General features: G+C 44.0%; 2 protein-coding genes across 5 annotated transcripts in view; both read left to right on the forward strand.

Moving 5' to 3' along the window:
* The window catches only part of TAF8 (TATA-box binding protein associated factor 8), a 17,222-nt gene extending 9,923 nt beyond the window's left edge, over positions 1–7,299 (forward strand). For all 4 annotated transcript variants that reach the window (XM_084853112.1, XM_084853113.1, XM_084853111.1 and 1 more), the window contains one exon: positions 195–7,299. In XM_084853112.1, the coding sequence (XP_084709238.1) occupies positions 195–338 (144 nt within the window). In that variant the 3' untranslated portion in view covers positions 339–7,299. The remainder of the gene's footprint in view (positions 1–194) is intronic.
* On the forward strand, positions 3,855–27,189 carry LOC146348457 (acidic mammalian chitinase-like). Its single transcript, XM_084851669.1, has 12 exons — positions 3,855–3,879; positions 4,976–5,068; positions 15,638–15,667; positions 20,319–20,523; positions 20,867–20,923; positions 22,206–22,215; positions 22,509–22,627; positions 23,320–23,443; positions 23,544–23,726; positions 24,870–24,986; positions 25,643–25,778; positions 26,930–27,189. Exons 1-12 carry the CDS (start codon positions 3,855–3,857, stop codon positions 27,187–27,189), a joined length of 1,359 nt encoding a protein of 452 aa, XP_084707795.1.
* The last annotated feature ends 172 nt before the right edge of the window (positions 27,190–27,361 follow it).

A 27,361-nucleotide genomic window follows, 5' to 3' on the forward strand; every position in this document is an offset into this window, starting at 1 on the left:
AATTCATCCCAGTACTACAGAATGTATTTTATGTTACCCAGCAGAGGGCGCTGTGCTCCTGTGATGTGCCAGTATTGCTTGCCTGCTGCTTTAGCTCCTGCATGTCCTAGTTGTCTTCTTTCTTAGTTTTTCTTGTGTGTGGAGATTCTTCAGCTGTGAATCTGACATTGTTCGTGTCTTGTCTTATTTGCCAGGATGATTCAGGAGCTGAGAAGGAGAATTCATCTGTCCTACAGCACAACACCTCACTTTCTGGCAGCCGAAATGGAGAGGAGAACTTGATAGACAACCCCTACCTCCGCCCAGTGAAGAAACCCAAGATCCGTAGGAAGAAGTGAACTGTGGCAGATTGATGGGGTGGAATAAGAGGAAGTCTTTGGCCCTCTAGCGGTCCTTGGGCTGTTGAGATGTGGCATAGGAAAGGCAGAAAGACACTGCTGGTTGAGGACTAGTTGGAAAAGTGGTTTCTCCGGTTGGGTCTTTTTCTGCCCAGGAGTTTGTGAAAATTTAAGGTGAAGGCTAAAATACTTGACCTAGAAATGCTCGTGGCCATGCAGATTGAAATCAGTCTCTCTGCTTCAGGGAACAGCATGCTGTAGCTTGCAGTACGTGCCCAGCATCTCTTTGTCTTCAGCTGGACCTTCTTTTTGAGGACTGCAGGCAGATCAGGAGACAATGCAAAATTCTTCCTCACATTTTGCCAGGTCTTCTGGAACTTCAAAACGAGAATCATCCCTCCTTTTCTGCCTGCCTGCTTTCTGTACTTATCCTGGGATTCAGGCCCAGCCACCTTGCTAAATATGACTTGTTTAGATGAGAGGTGGCCAAGGCTGCCCAGTTGGATATAGACTGTTGTGCCTTTACAAAAGCAGGCTGTTCAGAATCAGGCAATTCACAATTTCCCACAGTCTGTGTGGGCTTGGAGTTGACGTTTTGGTCTGAACCCATCTCTAACTGAGCTGTTGGGTGAGTTGAGAGGCGAAATTAGCCATGGCATCAGAGTGAGAAGCAAAATTTCTTAGACCTGCTGACTGCAGTACTCGAGAGCAAATTCCATAAGACGTTCACTTCTTAAAGTGCATTTATAGTTCAGCATGTTGATTGTGGCTCTTGAATCTTATGTTTGCGCTTTATGGCTCAGGGTCCTAGATTTCTACTTTCATAGCTCTATAGCAGCAGTATTTCTGCCTCATGGCTCCAAGTGATGTTTGCAAAGACTCCATTCCTGTCTGTTGTACAAGGCAGAAAGAATTCAAGCAAAACTTTCCTTGCTATTTGATATTTCATCTGTTCAAAGCATAAACAGGTTTTCTTGCAAGTCAAAGTATTGATTCAGACAGTGCAACTGTTAACAATGAGAAGGCAAAAGGACAAGAGCTACAGAGAACATCTTTTTACTGCTTTTTAAAATGACAGCAGCTGCAGTTTAATAGAAAAGCATTAAGTGCCACAATTATGCCAATCCAGCAGTTTGAAAAATGACAGTACGACTCTAGCTGCTTCTTGATGTCATCAGGATCCATGGTTTCAGCATCAGACATCCACAGAACTTTTAAATGAAAACAAGCATATGAAAACAGCTGTGTGGCTGGCTTTGGAGTTATAAAAGACTGGCAGGTAGCCCTTGTGGGGCAGCATTATCTTCAGTTATTTCTCAGTTGAAATGTAGGACATACATTCAAGTAAGGGAAATGCCGTGATTTCTATCATTACTTTGCAGTTTTCCCCAAAACAAGTTTTGCCCCTAGAAACTAAGGGTCCATTTGTTATTCAGCTTTCTTTGAGGCAATGTTGTGGCTTTTCAGTGCAGAGGGTTTTGTGGCCTAAGCACTGATTAAAATCTCAGTAGAGAAATTTAAGTCCTATTGGCCAAGCTTTTATCTGTACTTGCAGTCAAGGAAAATAACTTTGTCTGAAACGCTCAATGTAGAAATAGTTTCTCTGAAAGCTTTTTGCAAGGAGAAGTCAAATGCTTGCGAGGAACCTTGACAATTCTGAGCCAACAGAGGCTGCTGTGACCAGCTCCTCCTTTCAGAGAAGTGGGAATGTGTGGCTCTTGTTGGACTGCAACTCCCATCAGCCCTCACCAGCCTAGCCAATGAGAAGGGAGGATGGAAGTTGCAATCCAATGACATCTGGAGAACCACACCTTCCCCAATCCTGTTATAAAGGTTGGTCTCTCTTGTTTTGCTCAGAGAATGCTGTTGCTCTACAGAAGCACCCCAAGGCTGTGTATATATTATATGCATAGTAATATATGCATATACACTACACTCTCTTAAAGTACTTGATTGAGAAAAGAAAGGGAAATACCTTGTGACTTGCTTTTTTCTCTAAAGTTTCAGATTGCCTTTAGGAATTAAATTTTAGATCAGCTGGAGCTGGAAGGAAACAAGAATAGCAAGATTGCCTGAAGAAACCTGGTCCTCCAAACTATGGTTTGGAGAATCAGAAATGTGCAGCTCACAAGCTCCCTCTTTCCCCTCTTCAATGCCAATTCTATCTATTTCTTGGTTTTGTCTAACCATAGTTTTCCATGATGTCTGATTCAGCCAAACCATTGTTTGGAGGCAATCCTGGTTAGCACTACCCATTCTTTGGAAGATTGCCTTAACGGATGTGTAAATCAGCTGGGTTGTGCTAGTCAGTTGCCATTAAAACTAAAAAAGAAAACCCCCACAGATAGAATTATTCCATCCAGGGAGATCTTTGAAAAACCAGCTGCCAACCACTTTCTTTAGCCAAAAGTTTCTAAACATGCCATTGTCAATCATGCAGGTGTACTTGTATAGACAAATGTAAATACAGACAATTGTATATTTATATATTTTTGGCCACCGGTTAGACTTGGCAATTTTTAAAAAGGTTGCTAAATACACAAAAATAGTGAAAATAGTTTATTTTTTCAGTTCATAATAAAATTGTGCTTGAATAAGCCAAAACTGAGTCTTTTTCATTTTATATGAACATGGTTTGGATAGGAATTGATTGTCCATTGATTTTTCCATTCCTCTTAGTCTGGAATTTTTTGTAAATGAGTCCCATGGAAGTTTGCTAGATGTCCTTAGTGTTGAAGAATACTTCACAAATGTTACCCTTTTTCCTACACAGCAGCATTTACATTTGTGCATCGGGCTGATGTTTAATAATTGTTCACAACTTCCAGAAGCATTGAAGTTTTGTTTCTCAGGGGGCTGGTTCTTTGAGGTCAGGATTAAATGACAGAAGGTTGAGAGTTAATGCATTTTTTCATTTTGATCCTCCTCACTGGGGTGGCTAACTTGTGGTCCTCCAGATGTTTTGGCCTACAACTCTCATCCCTCACCATTGTCTATGCTGGCTATGGCTGATGGGAGTTGAAGGCGCAAACATCTGGAAGCCCACAGGTTGCACATGCGTGCTGTACATATTACTTAGAAGCAAGTGTCATTGATTTAAATGCAACTTACGTACTGTATTATATTTAAGGGGGGGAACCCTATTTTGCCTTTCCACTTAAAAGCTTTCAAAACAGCTCACAACAATGTAACAGTTAAATCTTTTTATCCTTTTACTGTTTTATCTCTTGTGCTCACCACTCCGAAATCTGTTCTAGATATGGAGCAGTATACAAATATTGAAAATAAAACAAATACATATAAAAGACATTTTTGTTTACAAAGCCACAAAAGCAGTTAAAATTAAACAGCCCAAACCAGTAAGCAAAAGTAAAAACAAGCAAACAAGAGTGTCCATCAAAATGCCTGGGAGAATATAAACATATTCACTTGTATGTTAAGAGGCAGCAAGCAAGGTAAAATTCAATATCTTTGGAGGTCGAAAGCCATGGTGCTACCATACAAAAAGCCCTAGCCATGGTTGCCAACCACCTAACTTCAGGTGGGGACACCTGGGTTATGGTAACAAAGCAAATCTCAGACTGGACACGTTCACATGGGAGCAGGGCATCCTTCAGATGCCCCAAGTCATTTAGGTTTACTCATGTGTAATGTGGGATCAGAGCTTGTTACACTGGAATTTTATTTTTCCTTAATGGGATGTTAAGTTTTAGTTTTTTAATCACTTGTTATGTGCCCTAAGCTTTTGGATAGGCCAAGCTATACATTTTAAACTCTTACAGGGTTATGCTTTCATTATTGAGAATCACTGCTAACAATGGGTGCCAAATGTGTATCTCTGAGACTTGACCTGTAACCTACAGCTTTGCAGCTTGGAACTGTCTGTATGCATTCAATCAAATCTGTGGCACCCATTTTTAGATCAAAATCACTTGTGAGCTTGCTCCTATATCAGAATCCTAGCATTTCTGAGCAAGTAAGCAGGTTAAACATAGCAGGTTAACATAGCAGGTTAAAGAAGTTAAAATAGGCAGCACAGGAAATGGTCCAACTGGAGAGAGATTCCTAGCGGAGTTGCATAGTGGCAAGCTTTGGGACCTATCTTAATGATAACAATACATTTGTGGCTAGTACAAGCCATTATGGCTATCCAGCTGACATTTTGTTTCAAGTAGAGGCAATTAAAGATTTAAACCTAGACAGATTAACAACCTATTGTAAAAAATAAACTGCCATATAAATATGACTCCAGGCTGTGATCCCAAGTCACTGATATTGAAACAGATGTTAGTCCTATGTAGAGTAGACCCATTGAAATGAATGGGACTTAAATTGGTCATGTTGAAAACAGTGGCATTTACTTATATTAAATCAATGTGTTTAAGATGAAAGATGGAGCAAAGGCAGATTTTGCTTGAAAGCTTATAATAGAAAGGTGTCTTAGAAATATGTCATCACTTTCACTGATAAGCACCTGTATGTCTAGCTCTCTTGGCAGCAGGAGGAGTGATCACAGGGTTTGAGAAGGTGGAGCTCACTGCATCGATTTCCATTGCAGGGTCCTTACATTTCCCAGAGATGTTTACTTCTCTGCAAAGATCAATTGCATTGAGACCTTGGGGCCTTGACCAACTAAGATAGAGAGACCAGCAGCATCCAGACTGATGAAACCTCCAGCACCTATGCAACGATTTTCTTGGCTTCCCTCACATCTCAGTGGGCATATCCAGGTCACAAATGGCAGTTTTCACTTGGTTTGGGGAAAGGGTGAGAGAGCTTGCTTTCCTAGTTTTGCTCAAAGAAAAGAAAGGGGTGGTTTCAGAAGCTGGGGAAAATTGCTGCTCCTGTATTGACTGATTCGAAGTGAAGTGGTGAACTGGTAACTACATCACAGTGGCTCGTTGCAGCTACAGGAGGAGAAAGTTCTGTCCACCTGAGGTGTGTGGTAGAAGGAACTTCGGGTCTTTAGGTGAGCATGTGTAGAGGGGAGTTCGGTGTCATCAGCATTAGGCCGGAATCTACCCTTTAATCTGTAGCCAGTCCTAAGTGCATGGTAGCAATGTAGCACTTATACATCACCTTTTCAGTATATATTCATGGCCTCCACACCCACCTAGCCACAGAACTTTAACGTCCAGCAGCCCTGAGGAAGGAACTGAAACCCGGAGAATGAGAATACTTTCAAATTACAATGACAACATTAATAAAAAACATCCTGCAAAGGCAAAAAAGAGGAACAAACTAAAGTGATTTACCAACAACTACAGGAGCTGTCCCTGGTAAATAGAGGCAGCTGGAACATGGCAGGAAGCTAAGATTAGCTATGATTGAGTCATAGTCAAGTATTCACTGGATTTGCTGCCATGTAATAAGTGGCATGACTAATACATAAGGAGGTCATTTGAGCCATAGCCCTCTTTAGGAGCGAGACTCGCAGTTAAACGGTTTGGGATAGGTAATATGCCACATGTAGTATACCTCCTTCTAGCACTGTGGTGGCTCAGCATTCCTTTTGCCCAAAGGAGTTTTTCTTCAGTAAACAGTTTGGAAGCTACAGGTGGCAGATATTCTATTCCTCTCCCCCAGCACCTCCTGAGCAGACATCTGGGGTCTATGAAAGCCCAAACCCACAGGTGGTTATTGCAGCACTGGTCCGCTTTGAGCTTTTTGTGTGTTGTTTATTACTGAGCATAGCCAAAAGAGTTGAATATATGGCTGGGGTTCTCAGGTTACAATCTGGAGATGCACCCATGGAAAGGGTGCAACTCTAGGTACAACGGCTTCCTCCAGCAGGTTGAGGGTGGCAGCAAAGAAGAGCTGAGCAAAAGCTGCAAGCCTTTTCGTAGCTGTGAAGCTGTTAGGACATGCATGCCCTATGCACAGCTTACTAGGCAACCCTGTTTGGACTCTGAGGCTTGCAGCATTTGCTTGAATTTGCCCTCGTGGCTAGCAGACGGTCTGCCGACATCCACCACAAATAAGGGAAACCCTTTGAATCAGCTGATGCCCCCAAATCAGGGAGTCCCAGTCACTGTGGAAAGTCATTTCTAATAAATGATGCTGAGGCTGAAAGATCATTTTCTCATTAGTTGAAGTTGCGTGTGGATGGGGAAACATGGAGTGTGATGACATCACACAGTGTGATCTCTTTTTCTGCATGTTGCTGGGGATTGGGAGAAGAGGAGACATGAAGTTGCTGGTTTCAGCAGAAGCCACATATCTGCCTTAACATCTAGCACTGCCCAAAGATTGTTCCAAATATAATTCCCATTTTTATTTTGTCTATGAATTATGCATCTGCTGTTGAAGATGCAATTGTGGAACTCAGTCTTAAAATATATTCAGGCAGCACTATAAATTCTGCAGTTCATATAATGAATACAAATTTTACACTTTTTTCTTTCTATTACATCAACGTTAAAGTTGAATTCAGTGACACACTATCAAACCCTGAGGTCCTGTACTGTTGTCCCATACACCTGACATGGCAAAGTTGTAATGTACTTATAGCCTAAAAACAAAATCAGATCGTCTGTTAGCAGAGGGGTTCCCCGGGCTCACAGGACACAGATGTAGCTAATTTTTATTTATATAGACAGGGACAAATGTATAAGTAATTGCTAGGATTTAAATTTCTCATAAGGAAGCCAATTAATTCCCAACCCAAATCACTCCAAATAAATTCAGTTAATTTGCACCCCACCCCAGATTACCCACATCAGTTCTTCGATTGCATAGTAAAAGACAGAGGAAAGTGCATAGTAAAAGAGGAAAGAAATGGTGGTTCAGCTATTAAATAAGGATGGCAAAACCTTATTTTTTTTAATAAGTTTTTTTTTTTTTTTTGATAAAACGGATGACAAAGAAAAGACAGAGGTGCTCAATTCCTACTTTGGCTCAGTCTTCTCCCAAAAGAGGGTTTATGACACCCCTGGCAAAGGTGAAGTACAGGCTGAAGGGGCAGGATTGCAGCTTGAGATCGATAGGCATATGGTCAAGGAACACCTACTTACTTTGAATGAGTTCAAATCTCCAGGGCCAGATGAACTGCATCCTAGAGTAATAAAGGAACTGGCAGAAGAACTCTCAGAACTGCTGTCTATTCTCTTTGAGAAATCATGGAGGATGGGTGAAGTGCCAGATGACTGGAGGAGGGCTAATGTCCCTATCTTCAAAAAGGGTAAAAAGGAGGAACCTGGGAACTACAGACCAGTCAGTCTGACATCAATCCCTGGGAAAATTCTGGAGCAGATGATAAAGCAATCTATCTGTAAGCACCTTGAAAACAATGCCGTGATTACTCGCAGCCAACATGGATTTGTCAAGAACAAGTCCTGCCAGACGAATCTGATCTCATTTTTTGATGAGGTAACCTCCCTTGTGGACCGTGGGAATGCTGTGGACATAATATACCTCGACTTCAGCAAAGCTTTCAACAAAGTGCCCCATGATATCCTGGTGAGCAAACTAGCTCAAAGTGGGCTAGATGAAACAACGATCCGGTGGATCCACAGTTGGCTACAGAATCGGACTCAAAGAGTGCTTATCAATGGGACCTTCTCAAACTGGGGAGAGGTAACGAGTGGGGTACCGCAGGGCTCAGTCCTGGGCCCAGTGCTCTTCAACATTGTTATTAATGACTTGGACGAGGAGGTGCAGGGAAAGCTGATCAAATTTGCAGATGACACAAAATGGGGCGGGATAGCTAATACTTTGGAAGACAGAAACAAAATTCAAAGTGATCTGGATAGACTGGAGTGCTGGGCAGAAAACAACAGCATGACATTTAATAGGGATAAATGCCAAGCTCTGCACCTAGGAAAAAGAAACCAAATGCACAGTTACAAGATGGGGGATACATGGCTCAACAACACTACAAGCTAGAAGGATCTTGGAATTGTTGTCAATCACAAGCTAGATATGAGCCAACAAAGTGATGTGGCTGCAAAAAAGGCAAATGCTATTTTGGGCTGCATTAATAGACGTATAGCTTCCAAATCCCGGGAAGTACTAGTTCCCCTCTACTCAGCACTGGTTAGGCCTCATCTGGAGTACTGTATCCAGTTCTGGGCACCACACTTTAAGAACGATGCAGACAAACTGGAGAGGGTTCAGAGGAGGGCAACAAAGATGATCAGGGGACTGGAAACAAAGCCCTATGAAGAGAGACTGAAAGAACTGGGCATGTTTAGCCTTGAGAAGAGAAGACTGAGGGGAGATATGATCGCACTCTTCAAGTACTTGAAAGGTTGTCACAGACAGGAAAGCCAGGATCTCTTTTCAATCATCCCAGAGTGCAGGACACGGAATAATGGGCTCAAGTGACAGGAAGCCAGATTCCGGCTGAACATCAGGAAAAACTTCCTGACAGTTAGAGCAATACGACAATGGAACCAATTACCTAGGGAGGTGGGGGCTCTCCCACACTGAAGGCATTCAAGATGAGTCTGGACAGCCATCTGTCAGGGATGCTCTGACTTGGATTCCTGCAGGGGGTTGGACTCGATGGCCTTGTAGGCCCCTTCCAACCCTACTATTCTATGATTCTATGATTATTTTACCCAGTTCCCTAATTAATTTCCCAACCAGATGATCCAGCTCCAAAATCAGTATTCCAATTAATTTCCCTTATTAATCAATCATCTCATTACAAGCAGTAGTGAGTTTAAACAGTTTTGCTGCACTTGGATTCAGTACCATATCCATTACTTTGAGTAACCAGTGCTGGATCATGATATCAAGGATTCAGAAGTGAGTTAAGCTGAAGAACAGTTTAAGCTAAGCTGTGTTTGGTTATTGTGGAGTGCTCTGATCAATTTTTTGCTCTGGATTTTCTAGATAGTTTTTATTCTAACAAATAGTTCCGTGTTCAACACTGAGCTGTCTTTCTGCTGTTCCCATAACACAGCCTTCCCCAACCTGGTGCCCTCCAGATGTGATGAACTACAACTCCCAGCATTGTCCAACCAGCATGGCCAATAGTTAGGGATTGTGGGAGTTGTAGTCCAAAACATCTGCAGGGCAACGGGTTTACAGATACCAACAAATAGGGACATTTGGAGCATATGCACCAGTGACAAAGTTATTACAGTGTAGAGACTGCCAAGTCTCCTTTTGCCAAGGTAACCCTGTTTTGGAAAATACCAGCCCTGCTTGGCAGCCAACTCCTTTCTTTTTCAAATGGCTGATCTGTCCCACTGTAGTATTGGCTTTGGCAGATTCAGAGCAGGGTGGGGTGAGCGGCCTTGGCTGACTTTAGTGATTAGCACAGGTGATTTATAGACCATTCATCATTGTCTGAAGGGCACAAGAGTTGTTTTGACACTGTGCAGAGTCAGAGCCTCTCAGGACCTGAAACCCGAAAAGTGAATCACTCCTAATTTGCCTCTATCAATACTCTGTTGGGTTTCATGCTTCTTATTAACATGGGTGCAAGGCTAGTTCATTGGATGGGAGCTAAGGAGATCAAGGTCTTTGTGACTTGTTGAGTCTTTTATGGTGCAATCCTATGCATGTTTAGACAGGAAAAAGGCCTACAACGTGGCTGGCTGGGGCATGCTGGAAGTTGTAGGCCTTTTTCTCTCTCTAAACATGCATAGATTGTGCTGTTAAACATATGCAACATGATGTAATGCTATGCATACTTGCTTGGGAGAAAGCCCCACTGAAGTTCATGGGACTCAGGTCTGATTAACATACCTAAGATTGCACTATAAGCTGAGTCAGGTATGTTCTTAAGTGAGCAATCCTATCTGGATTGACAGTCGCCTCTGAGCCCGTGGGCGACTGCCTATCCAGTGCAGGGTGGGAGGAGTGGTGAGGAGCAGATCTCCTCCCCCCACACTGCTTTCACGGCTAGATTTCGGCTGTCTAGCTTCGGGACTTTGAAGCATGGGAAGCGGTGGCCGGACAACACACAGAATGTGTTGTACCAGCATTTCCGACCTCCCCGCCCCGCCCCTGGGAATGCCCCATTTTGGCCACTCCGCACTACTCTTCCAAGCACGGAGCGGATCCGTGCTGCCTATGAGGTGGTGCAGAAGGGTGTGGGAGTCGGTTCCTCGTGAACTGACCTTGGAACGCGGGCTCCGAGGGCGATTCCTGGGAACTGACCTATCCTATGGCCATCTAGCCACTGACTAGTGGCCGTAGGATTGCTCCCTAAGTAGATATAAAATTACTTCAAGTTGGCGGTAAATATCCACAGGGCACCAATACTTTGTTCAGACCCCACAAAGATCAGATTCTAACATAAGAATGTTAGCTGCCTATTCGCTACTGGGCCAGGTTTAAGGTTTTGGTACTAGTGTAAACAACTTGGGACCAAGATACATGAGAGAGCACCTTCTCCCTTACCAACCTGCCTGGTCACTGAGGTCATTGGGGGGCTTGCTCCTGGTGGTTCTAGATGGACCTATGGCCCGATTAGAGTCTACTAGGAGAAGATTAGAATAGAATCATAGGATTGGAAGGGGCCTACAAGACCATCGAGTCCAACCTCCTGCTCAATGCAGGAAGCCTGATTCCCAGGCGGTCTCCCATTCAAGTAGTAACCAGGGCTGACGCTGCTTAGCTTCCGAGATCAGACGTGAGTTACAGTTTTTATTGGCATTGTGTTTTTACAAGTATAATTTTAATGTGGTGTTTTAATCTTTTTATTTTACTGTTTTATTTTTTGTGTTCACCGCTGTTTTAGATATGGAGCGGTATATAAATATTGTAAATAAATAAATAAACAAATAAACAAATAAAATAAGATACATTCATTTATCATTAAACAGTCATTCTTCTCCTACCAAGACAACATCTCTTGCCCTTCTGGCCCTAGCCATGCTTATGCTTCACCTTGTAATGTTCCCGTTTGCTCTGATACATGTCTTGCTGGAGTGTCCACGATTCTCAAGTGCAGAGCAGAGCAGGCCTTTCTGCAAACCCAGTTCCCTGCTCTGAACCTAGCCTCAAATCTGGCTGACGATGCTGATCTATAAGTTTTATTTAGGTCCCTGGGCTCTATTGGCAGGCTGTCCTCTTTTTAAGAGCCTTTCTACACAAGACTTTTATTGTGTGCTCATGATTCCTAACTCATGGTGGTTTGCAGGTCATTTACATGACATCATCATCCTCATGAGACTCTCCTGTGCTTTATTGCAGGGTTTTTTCCTAACAAAGAAAGTCTGGCATCTTTTTCAATGGTGTTTAGGGATGTTGGAGAATTCCGCCATGGACTCCAGTGAGGCCGGATTCTTTAGAATCTGGCCCCCCGGAGTCTGTGGCGGAACGGACTAACCCCCCCCAAAATCCCCCCCGGAACGGACCTACCTGGCAGCAGCGGCGGCTCCTGGTCGTCTTCCGGCTGCTGCCGGGCTGCTGTGGCTGCAAATGGTGGCCGTTGTAGTGGCCTCGGATCGCCTCCCCCCCACCAGCGGACCCAGGCAGCGGACTGGTAAGTGGGATTCCTACATCCCTAACAGTGTTATTGAAGCCTTGGGTATTTGTGCAATTCTGCTATACCACAGTGCCACCAGGAGCCAATTTTAATCCTGTGAAGAGTCCGGAAGCAGAAGCCTCGGCAAAAGTGCGGGTTAAAAGCCTCATGCAGAAAAGCCCTATATCTCTTGGAATTATTGGGAATGTTGCTGACAGAAGAACACTCCGTCATTTGCAGTGAGACTAGTATGAGACTAGGACACGGTATGTCCTAGCTGCTGTTGTGCCACAAAGTTCAATATACTTCTTTACCTCACCTTTATATAGGGTATTGTACTTAAAGAATATGAATTACCAGAAAATCTCAGTACCCCAGTTATCCTTGACTGGAACGTAGGAAGCTGCCTTATACTGAGTCAGACTATTGGTTGATCTAGCCCAATATTGTCAACACTGACTGATAGTGGCTCTCCAAGGTTTCAGGTGGGAATTCTTCCAGCCCTACCTGGAGATGCCAGAGAATGAACCTGGGACCTTTTGAATGCAAAGCAGATGCTCCACCACTGAGTCATGGCTCCTCCCATGTGTTGGCTATGTCATGAAAATGAGAGATGCTAGAGCTCAAGTCTGAACAGAACTTTCATACTCTGACATGGAAGCCCTTCCGTCTATTCAAAGCTGTAAGGGGGTTAGTTATTCTTAAGCAGAAAAGCACCCTGGAGTGCTCAAAGACACTGCCGCCTTTAGTATCACTTCACTTGTCACAGGGCTATGGCCTGCTATTGAAGACAGGTGCAAGCCAGCTCTGATTCATCATCCTTGGGGCTAGTTAATAATTTCTATGCCTAGAACAGGGTCCCAGTTCTCTCCTCATTTTTCCCTCAGCTCTGGGCACTGTAGGTAGAAGCAGAGGCTCATCATCCAGAGTGTCCCTTTCAAGCATAGATGATGATGGTGATGGAATTTTGTTCCCTCGCTTTTCTCCTCCAAAAAAAGGAGTTGCTCAAAGCAGCTCCCAAAACGTACAATCCATGAACAAGTTAAAAGCAGCAGCAAACATGAACAGCCCAAACCAACAGCCAATAAATAAGCAACAGCAGAGTCAAGCGCTCATTTAAAGTGAAATATCTTTACTTGCCAGTGGAACACTGATAGAGAGGAAGATGGCCAATATCTTCAGCCAAGGAGTCCCACTCCGTGACCCAAGGGTGCTGCCATCAAGAAAGTCTCTTTGCACGATGCCGCTTCATCGCGCATTTCAAGGCAATGGCACGTGCAAGAGGGGTGCGGCAGCCGATGGTAAAGGCCGGGCTGGTTTACACGGGAGGACACGGTCCTTCCAGTTGCCACTTCCCAAGCCATTTAGGGTTTCACTTCATTGCGCTTGGAAACAAACTGGCAGCCAGTGCAGGTGATGCAATAAAGGGGCCACAAGACCCCAGCTTTTTGCCTTGGTCAAAATCCTAGCAGCGGCATTCTGCATTAGTTAAAGTTTCCGAGTAGTTTTCAGGGGCAGCTGCAAACACAGAGCGTTACCGTAGCCCGCTTGGGATGCAGCTAACGTACGAAGGAGCCAGCTGCTGGCTTGGGCCATCTCCTCTTTTCCTGCACTGTACCCACATTGCAGCTGATTGGTGCGTCACTCCCCATCACAGGCTATAGCCCAGGGGTGCAGAACCAAAATTGGGTAGGGGCTGGGTCAGAAGGGCCAGTGGGACTTGGCCAGCACTGCCCCACCCCCTTCCTGCAATGGGGAAAGGAGGTGGGGCGGGTAAAGCAGAGCTGGCCGAGTCCCCGTCACACCTCTGCCAGAGGAGCAAAAGGGCCTTGGCTGGTGGCTCTGCTCTGGCTTTGCTGTGCATAGGCTTTCCTGGTCAGGCGCAGGAAAGCAGCTAGGCGGGGGAATTCCTGTTGTTATCTCTGATCTGTGATAGGAGATAACAGTGGGGATTCCTCTCCCTGCATCAGCCACACCCCTAGTGGGGGTGAGGCTTGTGGAAGGGCTGGGGCCTGCAGAGATGATGCAAGACTCCACAGGCCACGTGCTGAGCCTCTGCAAGCCTGCAAGCTGGAGGTTGTGTATCCCTGCTTTAGCCACAACATGCTCAAACACATTACCTAAACATGGAATGCTTGATGATGGCCGATCATTCCTTAATTCAGTGGGGTCCAAAAATGGCTTCTTTAACAGAAGATGAACTACTGCCATTTTTAGGTAGGATGGAATACAACTCTCGTGTAAAGAAGAGTTGACAGTTTCCACTACTCAATCAGCCAATCCATCTTGGGCTGCCTTTATAGCCAGGATGGGCAAGGATCAAGATGTCTGAATCCAGTGTAACCCTTCCATCTATGGAAGGACTCCTTCCATTTGCAGAAGGGACCAAGATCTAGGAGAGGCTCCTAGTGAGGAAGGCTGTTTTTGCCAGCTCCCTCTTCTCCCTGCAGCCCCACTCCCCATGCCACCTCCACACTGCTCCAGAAAGTCCCCCAACCCTCCTGAGCGGCTTTTCAGGAGCTGCAGGGGGAAGGAGGAACCAGTGAAAATTGCCTCCCTTCCTCCAGCAGAGTGGAGGAGTTCCTCTGTGAGTGGCGTTCTGTTCATGGGAACTCTGAGGGAGGAGGAGGATTATTTTATTTATTTTTACTTATTACTACATTTATATCCCACCTTTTTTCCTCTTCGAAGGAACCCAAGGCAGCTCACAGGGTCCTCCTCCTCTCCATTTTATCCTCACAATGACCCTGTGAGGTATGTTAGGCGGAGAGTCAGTGACTGGCTCAAACTCACCCAGTGGGCTTCATGGCCAAGTAGGGACTAGAACCCAGGTCTCCAGAGTCCCAGTCCAGTACTCTAACCGCTACACCACACTGGCTCTCAGTGTGATAATTATGATGTCCCCATGGACATATAGCCTCCATTGTAATCCCTCCAAGAGCTTATTTTTAGGAGATGTCCTTGTAAAGACTTCAAAACAGTGGTTGTCCTTGACTAAATTAATTTTTTTTAGAATTATGATGCTTTGATTGCGTCTGATCTGTTTGGAAGCCTCTTTGTAGCCAGGTGTCTGGGTCTCACACTGATAAGTGGGATTTTCCCATTTACATAAAGCAGCTCCTACCTGTGAGCTTGACAGTCATATTTGGAAAAATGATGAGGAAGGGTCACCCCTCTTTCTATAACTCAGGAAAGACAGATGTTTCCTGCAGAGGTGACTTTTCAAGACATAGGGTCAGTGTGTAGCATACAAAAAAGTTGCACAGGATTTCTTCTGAGAATGGGCAATAGTGTTCAAAATGGTGTCACATGCTTTGGAAGTCTTTCACATATGGCATGGAAACTTTTAGGGCAAAATGGGGAGTTATTTCAGGTGGGGTCCTCAAAACACTCTTGAGTATCTTTTTTGCACCCTTTACCACCCTTCTTTCCCTGATCTGCAGCTTCAGCACAATTTCCTTTTTAAGGAAGGCCCCTTCTTGAGGTGAACCCAGCCAGTCAGAACTCAATTAGGCAACACAATGACATTACATCATCATGCAACCAGACTTCACTATGTGATGATGTTACGAAGCCAAGTCAGAGTGAAAGCAGGAAGCACTACCCTCACTTTGAACAAGCTTCCTGATGTAATAAATAATATTTGGGCACACAATGACATTATGGAGCCAAAATCACAGTACAGGCAATGGTTCCTGTGAAAAATTTTGCCCTGTCTTGCAGTCCACCCCCACCCCCATAATTTCAGAAACAGATATGCATTGCACAGGGAGCATTTTTGTTTTTGTGTGAAATAATTTTGGTTCAACTCTACTTCTGAATGCTAGTAATAATATATTTAATAATTTCTAACACATTCACCTTTCCCTTGCAGGGTTGGCTATTTTGCTGCAGCTGCAGCTTGGTAAGAACCTTTTCTGATATGATTAATTAGAATAAAGTAAGGGTAGCTCTACAGTGAAGCCAAATAGTTAAGCTCGTGGTATTCGTGTCACAGCTGCAGTCCACAGTGAATACAACTGGTTTAGGTGACTACAGTCACGACTGTTATAGCATTAACGTTGCTGGAAGGGATAATGCTCTTTAAAAGTATCGTTTATTGATATTTTGCTACAAGGAGTTCATAAGGAAACAAGGCTTTATGGTGGAAAGGTCAATGAAAGAAGAGACCAGACTTCCTGGAAGGAAGACTGGAACATTTCAAACGACGTGGAACGCCAGTTGCATGATTCTTTCCTCCATTTGTTTGCAAGGGGCATGGGCGGTGGGGAAGGGACTGCTTAACCTTTTCCTTTCCTGCTGTTAGTCCCTCAAAAATGCACTGCTCAGCTGCTTTTCTACCCATTGGGGAAAAGATAACAGGGTTCCCATCTGTTTATTTCTTTCCAATATTGTGTTTCTTTCCAGCTTTTTAAAACCCTCTGACTCTGAAAGACAGTTGCCCTTTCTCGTCCATGTGTGAAGAATGTCCATAAGGGGGGGGGGGGGGCTTGCTGAATAGATGTAGGACAAGGGTCGCAATGTGGCACCCAGGCGCACCAGTGCACCCTTGGACACTTTTATCGCTGCCTGCTGAGCTGCCCTATCCCGCCTACATTTATTTGGGTGCCTTGGGTGCCAGTTTTGGTAGAAATCAATCAAGCAATCAATTTTTATTTTAAATAACAAATTTTGTACTGGCAGCTGGGATCACTTCAAAGCAAAGTTGAGGGCCTCTAGCTGCTCCCGTCTTATTTTCCCATGAATGCCTCTGGGCCACACATTGGACTCAGAGGCATTCTTAGGAAATGAAGATGGCGGGTGGCTGCAGGGCAATGATTTCATCTGCAGTGCACCCATTTTGTGGTGGTGCCCAGGACAGTTTCCCAAATTGCCAAATGGGCCCCAAAAGTTTGGCTACCCCTGGTGTAGGCTCTTTCCATTATTTGGAGTCCTGATCACACAGGGTTCCAAAGCACGGGGAGAGCTTAGGCATATACAGCAGACTCCCCTTTACAGATGTTTCCCTCAATTCATGGGACAGTGGGAGGGCAACACTGGTGGGTGATGCAACAGCAAGGGTATGGCCAGTGGGTGTGGTCCCACTCTCCCCTCCACGTAGAGGGAATACCTGAAAGGGCTACTCACTAATGAAGGGTGCAATCCTATGCATGTTTAGACAGAAAGAAGCCCTACAACTCCCAGCATTCCCCAGCCATGTTAGACTGTTTTCTGTCTAAACATGCATAGGATTGCACCGTTGCAGCATGTACGTAGTTTCTGGCCAGAATAGTTTTTTTTTTTAATACCTCGGTTGGATGAGGCAGAGGGGCATCATAAGCAAGGGCTCACCTGGGCATGGGCACCAGATCTTTTTGAGCTGTGCCCAGGATCTTTTGAGCTGTCCTAATTGCCATTTTTTAACATTTTCCCATTGACTTGCATTGGAAAATAGAAATGGCCATAACGTTTTTAGTTTGTATGATAGATATATGACATTTGGAGACCCGGTAGCCCCCATGGGGCTGATTGAACCTGCCAGATTTCAGGCAGTTAGGTTTAGTGGTTTTTGTGCTAGTCACAGGTAAAATTTGCTATTTTCAAGAAAATCTGTCAAAGCAAAGAGCTATAATTTTTTTGAGCTTCCACATAAGTGCATGGAGTTTGGGGACCTGGCAGCCCCTATAGAGCTGACTGAACCTGCCAAATTTCAGACAGTTAGGTCCAGTGGTTTTTGTGCTAGCCATGCATAAAGTTTCCTTTTCTCAGAGACTAAACTAAAAACTGTCAAGCCACCCAGGGGATTAGAGAAATTAATCAAAGGTGTTTAAGGTGACCATTAGGAGGTCACTGTCCCTAATCTCTGCAGAAGTTTAGTAGCTTCAGTACAGCAAAGGATCTAATCAGCCTCCACAAACTTCTTTCTCCCCCTCCACTTTAATTTCTCCTAAATAGCTGTAGGACTCGAATTATTCCAAAAGGAGGGTTAGAACTATGTGGCATCATGATTGAGGAATGGCTGAGGCTTTTAAATAGATTCCAGAGTTTTAAAAAATGGTAGAAAATGCTCTCAGCCACCTCACCTCATAAAGTTAATGTAAGTACGTGCAATCCTTACAAACCCTCCACAGCCTCCTAAATTCCCCTGAAGTACTATCTCTCTGAAAGGAGCCACTTGGCTTAGGGAACTCTCTCTCTCTCTCCCCACCCCCTGCTCCCGCATTTCCAATCACCATTCTTCTTTTCTTCTGCCCTCCCCAATCCTGTTCTTTCTTTCTCTTCTTTATTCAACTCAGGGCATATCTTGGGGAATTCTTAAACAGAATTCTCTTCGGTGGACAAGAGAAGTTCTGAACTGTATTTGACTTTATACAAACAAGAGGGTTGGTTTTCTCCTTCTCACTCAAGCCTTTGAGAAGAGTGGGTTCACATGGTTGCAGAGAAACAAATCTGGGGCTGTTTTGTTTGTCAGTTGCCATCATCCAGCAATAGGAAGGGCTGCAGCTCAGTGGCAGAGCGCATGCTTGGCATGCAAAAGGTCCCAGGTTCAATCCCCGGCATCTCCAGGCAGGGCTACGAAAGAATCCTGCCTGAAACCCTGGACAGCCGCTGCTGCCAGTCAGTGTCAACAATACTGGGCTAGATGGACCCAGGGTCTGACTCAGTATAAGGCAGCTTCCTGTGTTCCTATGAACAGAAAACTCTAATAAAAAAAGGAGTTTTTGTTTGTTTAAGTGGAGGGGAGATAAATACTGCTCATTTATACAAGCCTATGTATGCCTAATCAGAAGCCCCATTATGTTTAATGAGGCTTACCTTCAGGAAAGTGTGCATAGGATTCCAGCACAAGTTACTTCTGCAGGGAGGTTTGGACCTTGATGTTCTGCATGTTTATTCAAAAATAAGTCCTGAGTTGTGAGCATGGTACTGCAGGCTTAATACAGTACCTACCCAGTTCCGGCTAATAAATTGACTACCCTTTCAGCTCAGACCTATGCATGTTTTGTCATTTGTGGGGGTGTGCTGGGGTGGGTGATTTTGCCTGAACTCTAGCTTCAGTAGTGAGGGAAAGGCACTTAGTACATGCTCAGAGTTTCTCCATAACTTATCCCTAGTTTTGAAAACAGACTCATTGGCTGAAACCTGATGAAGCCTTGGTACAAATGAAGTTACAGGGAGGAAGATACAATGAGGGCTTGCTTGTGTGTAACAAGGAGGAGGTAGAGAGGAGCTGCACGAAACAAGACATCTGTTTTTTTGAAGAGTTGCTGGAGAATGATAGGATGAGGAGGGATGGTTGCATGGAGGGGAATAGAATTGGTAGAGGGAGAATGTAAGTGCTCAGTGCTGAAAGAAAAGCATTCTGCATATGCTCAGAGGCACTCTATATTTAAGAACATCAGAAGAGCCGTGCTGCATCAGACCAAGGTCCATCTAGTCCAGCATTCTGTTCTCACAGTGGCCAACCAGATGCCCACGGGAACCCCACAAGCAGGACATGAGTGCAATAGCACCTTCCCACCCCTGTTCCCCTGCTGCTAACACTGGTGAAATGTAAATAAATTCTAGTCATTCTAAATTTGCAGTCATGTATATCCTTCATAAACTTTGCAGTTTTTAGCCTGGGGGACACGTCTAATGACCTGTGCATTTTCATACAAATCTACCCAAAAACTATTGGGGAGGGGGTGAAGGGAAAGCAGATTACTCCCTCCTCCAAACTGGAGATCTTCCCTTCCACATGAACTGCTGCACCTATCCTTCTGAAACTTTGTTGGTTTCTTACTTAGGGCACCTCTAGACTGTCTGTAATTTTCAGAACAATGGTCCACAAGGAACATAGAGAGAAAAATATGTCCTCTTTTGGAGACCTCAAAATATCAAGGCCACCCTTGCACAAAACCCCTTGTAGCTATCATTCTGAAATTTGGCAGGCATCATTTCCTCTGATGGGGCAATAAATCCTGAAATTTTTATCCAATTCTTCCAAGGAATAACAAAGTTATTGGCAGTTCCCTTTAAAAGAAAATCAAAATACAAACCCTGCACCTATTTTTTCTGACATTGGGCAGGTGTAATCCCCTTCTAGGGAGCTACTATGCCTGAAATTACCATCCAGTTCTGACCAAGAGAAAAAAGCTACAGGTTTTTTTTTCTAATTTCACATGGTAGTCAACAGGAAGCATAAAGACTCATTTTTCCAGACCTTGACTCAGGTTTGGTGTTGAGCTGAAGTGGACTGACTACAAACTGGCCTGAGCAGAAGCGGGATGTTTTCCAAAATGCTGAATCGGGATCTGAATTGCAGTGGGGTGGTGGGTCAGTGCATACTTCTTATGTATGTATGTATGTATGTAATCTATGCACACACGTAAGTACACCACATGCACACACCACACACACATATATATTAGAGGTCCACTTAGACTTGGAGATATAGATAGATATGCATGTGCAAATTTGTGTTATGGGCCTGTGCCCCGGATCTTTTAAGAACCTAGCAATGCCCCGATGAGGCACAATGAAATTAAGAAATGTAAGTTCACCCTGGCTTGCTTTTCCCCTTCTCTTACCAGGCTCTGCCTACAAACTTGTGTGTTATTTCACTAACTGGTCGCAATACAGACCAGAGCCAGCCAAATATTTTCCAGCCAACATTGATCCAAATCTCTGTACTCATTTGACTTATGCCTTTGCCACCATGAATCAAAATATGATTGCACCTTATGAATGGAATGATGAAGGTACGCTCTTCCCAGTGTTTCAAGCACTGAAGAAAAGGTCAGTACTTCCCTTCCTGGAATGTTTTGAAATACCTGCCTATCTATGCACATACATAAACATGCACAGACGCATATACGCACCCTTTTAAAAACGTCTACTTTCTTATAGCATAGCAGGGTTTTTTCCCTTCTTTTTTAGTATCCATCATACTACTTCAGGAGAATTCCTTTCAAGGGACCAATGATAATGCTGATATATGCTGGCAAAGAATATCTTTGTGGCACTATAGAAAAAACTAATGTTTTTTTCCTCAGATTTCAAAAATCTTGAAAAATCCCACTTTTGACTCTGAGCATACAATGCAAGTTTATATCCTGATATTTTCTCACGTGTTTTACAGCAACCCCAATCTTGTCACACTGCTAGCAATCGGAGGCTGGAATTTTGGCACTCAGAAGTGAGTATCCTTTCTCTCTCCCTGCTTAGCTGTGAACAATATTAAGACTTTGCTATAGGGTGGCTAGTTACGTATTGCCAAAAAAGACGAACTGCATCACCAAAAAAAAAAAAAGAGGACCAAAGCAGGCACTCATTTGCATAAGACAATGTGTATATGTATAGGTGCAAATTTAGAAAGAATTACTATAATGTGAATAGAAATATAATAAATCTCACCACAGTCAAGAAGACTGACCAGGTAACCTGTGTATCTGTTCAGCCTGCTGTCTGTAGAAGTCTGCTGACGGTGGATGGGCAAATTCAAGGCCCCTGATCTCTGTTCTTTTAGTTCTTTATCTTTAAACTAAACTTGGACTGGACAGACTTTCAGACATGGGGTGCCTTCAGATATAAGACTGTCCTCTGATGGCCCTTCAAATAGAGGACTGTCCCCTGTAAAGTAGGATTCATGGCCACTGTACTTTGCTAGCACAGAGTGTGTCGCTATGGAGTGTCTGAAATAGCAGTATTCCGATGATTCAGGCCCCAGTGAAAGTTATCAACAACAAGCAAAGGCCTGTAGTTAAATTTCAACAGTAGCTTGCTTGCTTGCTTGCTTGTTTGTTTATAAATGTATGAGTAGCCTTCCAGCCCAGCTAGGGCCCCTAAGGTGACTTGCAATCAAATAGAGCATGGGGAATACAGCATGGGATGTGCTAACAGGCCACTACACCAGGGTAAAAGGAACTTTAAATGAGAAGAGACTGTGGTGTACATGTTATTTTGGAAATAGGAGTAAGGCCAATGGAACTGATGACGATGGACATTATATGTAGAGGGATTACAGGCAGGCCTGTGTCTGCTGTGTGTTAAATAAACACAGACAAACAACAAATCACAATGTTGCGCTAAGCTAATGTGGTTCTGTGCCAAGAAATTCTGAATTCTGGGACTTGTGTAAATTATGCAAAATAAATATATTTTCATGCATTTGTGTCATTTGCATTGTCCCCCCCCCCCCAGTTTTGCTAACTAAATGGAGGAGTGCAAGGTAGTGAAATGTCATCCTTCCTAATCACCCCTACTTACCCTGGCTTCTGAGCATGGGGCAGTGTCCACAGTACCATTCGTTTCTTGGGGACCCTTTACATCAGGGGTTGGCAGAAGGTAGATTTGGATCTACTGGTAGATCTCTGAGTGATTGTAGTAGATTGGCAAGGACTTCTAGCTCCCAGCTATTTAATGATAGCAGCAACGAAATTACTTCCCTGCCCACGCTAAATTATTCTGCTGAAATTTAGATTGCTTGGGGTAACCGGGAGGGTTACCCCAAGAGGAACCTTTCCTTTCTGTAAACCCCAAACCTAGAAAAATGTGGTTGAAAAATGTGGACAAACCTGAAGTGTGCTGATCAAACCTGTTGTTAAGCAAGAATTCCAATTCTTTTATCACTGACAAGGTGGCTGGTGAATTAATCCTGATTTTAACTTGAAGAGGAAGTTCTTACTTGCATTCTGAAAATGTCTGCTATACAAATGTGTGGGGAAGACATGTTCATGATCAACAAGAAGAAGACTGAAATGTCTTCCCATATCTCCCTTTAGGAAATGCTGTCTGCTTTTGAGAACAATAAATGCAAAGGGAAGAGGCTTTTGATCACAGCAGCGGTGTCTGCTGGCAAAGGAACCATTGATGCAGGATATGAAATTGCTGAGATAGGAAAGTAAGTAGGATGATGCTCAACTGAGGTTTCTGGAATACCATTTGAATTTGATTCTCACGTGCCTTAGGTCATCAGTCAAACTTGTATCATGCCAAATGACTCCAAAATTACTACCAAATCAATGGTAGCATTCCCATTTTGCACAGTTAAGCATCAGTGACATTGGTGCAAACCTAAGGGCATCTCTACCCCAGCCTAAAATCTTGCATTTAAAATCGGGCTTTCTGCTTCCGTTTTAAATGCAGGATCTCAACTGACTCCCTTTACACACACTTCCTTTCCCCGCTCCCCTTCCCTCCCCCTTCTCCCCATATCTGAGTCTTCCATTCTCTTTCACTGATCTCGCTCCTCTTCTTGCCGCTTTAACTCTTTTCACGGAGGAAACTGAAGCGGAACACAACAGGGTAATTTGATAGCTCATTATCTGCGATCTATTTAAAAATGGAACAAAGGGCATTTAGTGCAGGAGATGCCCTGGAGGGTCACGGCATCATGTAAAGAGCCCGCAAGCTTCTGTGAAGGAGCAATATCAATTGCAGGATAAAAGCTCAGTGTGAAGGAGCCCTAAGAAGGTTTAAGCTTAGTGTCTTTGGCATCCTATAGGTTTGTGCTGGGTTTCCCAGCATTTCCCATGTCATTGGTCTATAAAAAAACATCTACTATAGCATTTTGTTTTACTTTATTTATGCCAGAGTTTTAGATTTCATCAGTGTAATGACGTATGACTTCCATGGAGGCTGGGATACTTGCACAGGACACAACAGTCCTTTGTACGTGGGATCCAAAGACCAGGGTGATTTCAAGTATTTCAACTGTGTAAGCATCCTGATCCTATAAATACCATTTGTGGTTTTTTTCTTCAGGAGGCCAAAGAATGAGCTGAGTTCTAATCCCCCTCCCAACTGTACCTCCTCAGGATTTTGCTATGAAATACTGGAGAGACAATGGCGTCCCAACCGAGAAGCTTCTTATGGGATTCCCCACCTATGGACGCACCTTCAGGCTTACTACCTCAGACACGTCTGTTGGTGCACCTGTCTCTGGGGCTGGCTCAGCTGGACCTTACACCTGTGAGGCAGGCTTCTGGGCCTATTTTGAGGTAAACAGCCTGATTTTGTATCTCTATTTGCCTATGTACACCAGTTGCTGGGGAGCATGGGCAGGAGGGTGCTGCTTGCACTCATTTCCAGCTTATGGGGTTCCTGTGGGCAGTTGGTTGGCCACTGTGTGAACAGAGTGCTGTATTAGATGGACCCTTGGTCTGATCCAGTGTGGCTCTTCTTCAGTTCTTATGTATTTTATTTATTATGTTAAAATATGTATTTTTAAACCATCCTTCATCTTTATGGATACCAGACCTGTATATATGACTAAGCCTAATCATACCAAAATAAAATAAGAACATACAATAAGTGATGGATCCAATGGAGCTGTTCCTCCAGGGGAAGGAAGCCCAATGGTGGAACAGATTTCTCGTCTCCCCTGCAGCCTCCTGCACACCTCCAAATCTGCTCTGGAGATCTGGGGGACTGCAGGGGGAAGGCGAGGATGGAGAAGTCCTGTTGCATGTGCAGATGTCCACTTACATGACTGTCGGATCCAACCCTAAAAACACAACAATCAAATAAAACTGAATTCAAAACAGTTAAAACAATAGAGCAGTGGACAAACACTTAAAGTGCTTTTTCGAGCTCTGCTTCACTTCTGAGCCAGACATTGGGCTCCTTCACACTGAGCTTTTATCCTGAGATGGCTCCCTCACGGAAGTTTGCGGGCTCTTTACATGATGCCATGATCATTCTAGGCATCTCCTGCACTAAATGCCCTTTGTTCCGTTTTTAAAAAGATCGCAGATAATGAGCTATCAAATTACCCCGTTGTGTTCTGCTTCAGTTTCCTCCATGAAAAGAGTAAAAGCAGCAAGAAGAAAGAGGAGTGAGATCAATGAAAGAGAATGGAAGACTCAGATACGGGGAGAAGGAGGGGGAAGGGGGTGGGGGAAAAGGAAGCATGTGAAAAAGGGAATTGTCGTGATCCTGCATTTAAAACGGAAGCAGAAATGCAGGATTTTAGGCTGGTGTAGAGATGCCCATTGTGATATGGAGAATGAGGTTCATCCAAGAACCCTACACACTCCTTAGGCTGCTGGATCATTACAAAGCAGACTTCCTGGAGGCCAACTTCCTTGACTTGTTTTTGTATTAGGAACTGCAAAATGAAACCTGTTGTGATGTTTCCACAGATTTGCACATTTTTAAAGTCTGCCACAGTAAAATGGATCGATGACCAGAAAGTTCCATATGCCTACCAGGGGAATGAATGGATTGGATATGACAACATTTGCAGCTACAAATACAAAGTAAGACTATTGTGTTTTAAATTTTACCATTTTCTAGATATTAGGAGATGGTTGGGCTTAATCCTCTGAACAGCAGGATCTGCATGGTGTGAGATTCAGGACAGATAAAAGGAAGTACTTCTTCACATAGTGCATAATTCAAAGATGATTTACTACCACAAGATGTAGCGATGGCCACCAGCCTGGATGGCTTCAAAAGGGGATTAGACAAATTCATGAAGGATACGGCTGTCAACGGCTACTAGGAAAGATGGCCATATTATCTCCGGTATCAGAGGCAGTATGCCTTTGTATGCCAGTTGCTGGGGAACATGAGCAGGAGGGCATATTGTACTTGTCTCCTGCTTATGGGCTTCACACAGGCACCTGGTTGGCTGCTGTGTGAACAGATTGCTGGACTAGATAGGTCTTTGGTCTGATCCAGCATGGCTTTTCTTATGCATTCATATGGTAGTCAAAGAGTGTCTTATATATTACCCTATGATATTGTGACAGCTGAAGAAAACTTTCCGGCTGAGTGAGCACTTAAATATTATTTAGCAAATATATGAACCACCACCCTCCACATATTAAGCAGTTTTTGCAATGGATAAGAAATGGAAAAGAAAAATGATGTGGAGTTTTAATTAAATGGCTTTATGTTTTTTGTTCGTTAGGTCAAGTACCTGAAGGAGAACAAGTTTGGAGGTGCCATGGTTTGGGCCATCGATCTGGATGATTTTCTGGGCACTTTCTGTAATGAAGGAAAATATCCTTTAATAACCGAGCTGAAGAGACTTCTTGAATCAGATGGTAAGATGGTCTTTGCTACTAGGAGAGTCCTTGAGTCCTTCCTGCTCAGTTATGATGACATTCACCTAGACGCTGAAGGACCATGCTAACTTCAAAAGACCATTTGACTTACTATTTAAATTCTCAAATATGCCTTAAAGGCAAGTGATGATTGGGTACCATTTGTAAATTACCAGCAAGACATATGACACATGGTCATAACTGGGGTTCTTGCACTGCAGTCAGGGCATGTTTTCAGCACCATGGCTGCTGCCACCCTCTATATTGCCATTCCCTTGCTTGCTGCTGTCCAGAGTTGCCACACAAAGGCATTTGTTCAACTTTGGCAAGATGATGGGACTGGGCAAAGTTCCCTTTGATTAACTTGTGTTTCATTTGGTGGGCTTCTCATCAAGAGAATACACATAACCTATGATTATTTTAGCCTTCAAACGGTTCCAAACAATCTTGGAATTGTAAAGCCGTTGAGACTGAGGCTTTTTCACTGCGACTGAACGTTGACCTGGTACAGAGGTCTTTTAGTTGTTAGTGTGAGGAGCCCACCATCAGGAAGCACCCTGTGGGTGGAGGCACATGCCTGTAAACCAGCAATGGAAGGGAGCAGCACCCAGGTCATTTACAAGCCCCATGATGTGTCAACCATATGCTCCCACATAATTACCAACAAACACCACTCTTTCATATGCTCTTGTATTCATCGGGAGTCACATAGCATTCAAGCAGCAAACACATCCGTTATGTAATGTCTGAATCAGCCCTTTGATCAGGCGACCCCCCGCCCAATACAATAAGTAAATTGCATTTAAATCAATGAGACTTGCTTCTGGGTAACGTGTAGAGCAGGGTAATGTGCAACTTGTGGCCCTCCAGATGTTTTGGCCTACAACTCCCATCAGCCCTAGCCAGCAGAGCCAATGGCAAATGATGATGGGAGTTGTAGGCCAAAATATCTGGAGGGCCGCAAGTTGCCCACCCGAGCCCACATGCTGATATTCCTCACTGAAAATAATAGCATTGATAAGAATGCAAGTGGCCTGGCTATCTGTCGTATATGTGAGTTCCCAATGAGGTCTCCTTAGGAGTGTAGAAATGTGAAGAGTAAACTAGCATGAGTGTGGTTTTCTCACTGTCTTGTTAAGTATTCATTCTAGAGGCCATTGTGCCAGACTGCCCTGGGGGAACACCTGACCCTGGAAATCCAAGCCCTCCCCCAGATACTACTACCACTACTACAACAATGGTGGGACCCCCAGTGCCTGGTAACTTTTGTGCAAACAAACCAGATGGCACCTATGCTGACCCAGAAGACAGCACCAAATTCTATGTGTGTGTTAACAAGCAGACGTTTAGCTTCAGCTGTTCAGCTGGGCTGATATTTGATGACAGCTGCAAGTGCTGCAACTACCCTTAAATATTAGCAGATGGTTTCCAACAAATAGTGCTTAACAGAAAAACGCCTGCAGCTCCCCGTATTCCCTAGCCAGCATGGATGGCTGGGGCATGTTTGGAGCTGTAGGATGTTCTTCCTGTCTAAATATGCGTAGGATTGTGTCCTAGAATTATGTTGCTATGTGGCCCACAGC

The sequence above is a fragment of the Heloderma suspectum genome, chromosome 4, assembly GCF_057233095.1.
Source record: "Heloderma suspectum isolate Gila_16-S chromosome 4, 16-S_ref, whole genome shotgun sequence".
NCBI lineage: Eukaryota > Metazoa > Chordata > Lepidosauria > Squamata > Helodermatidae > Heloderma > Heloderma suspectum.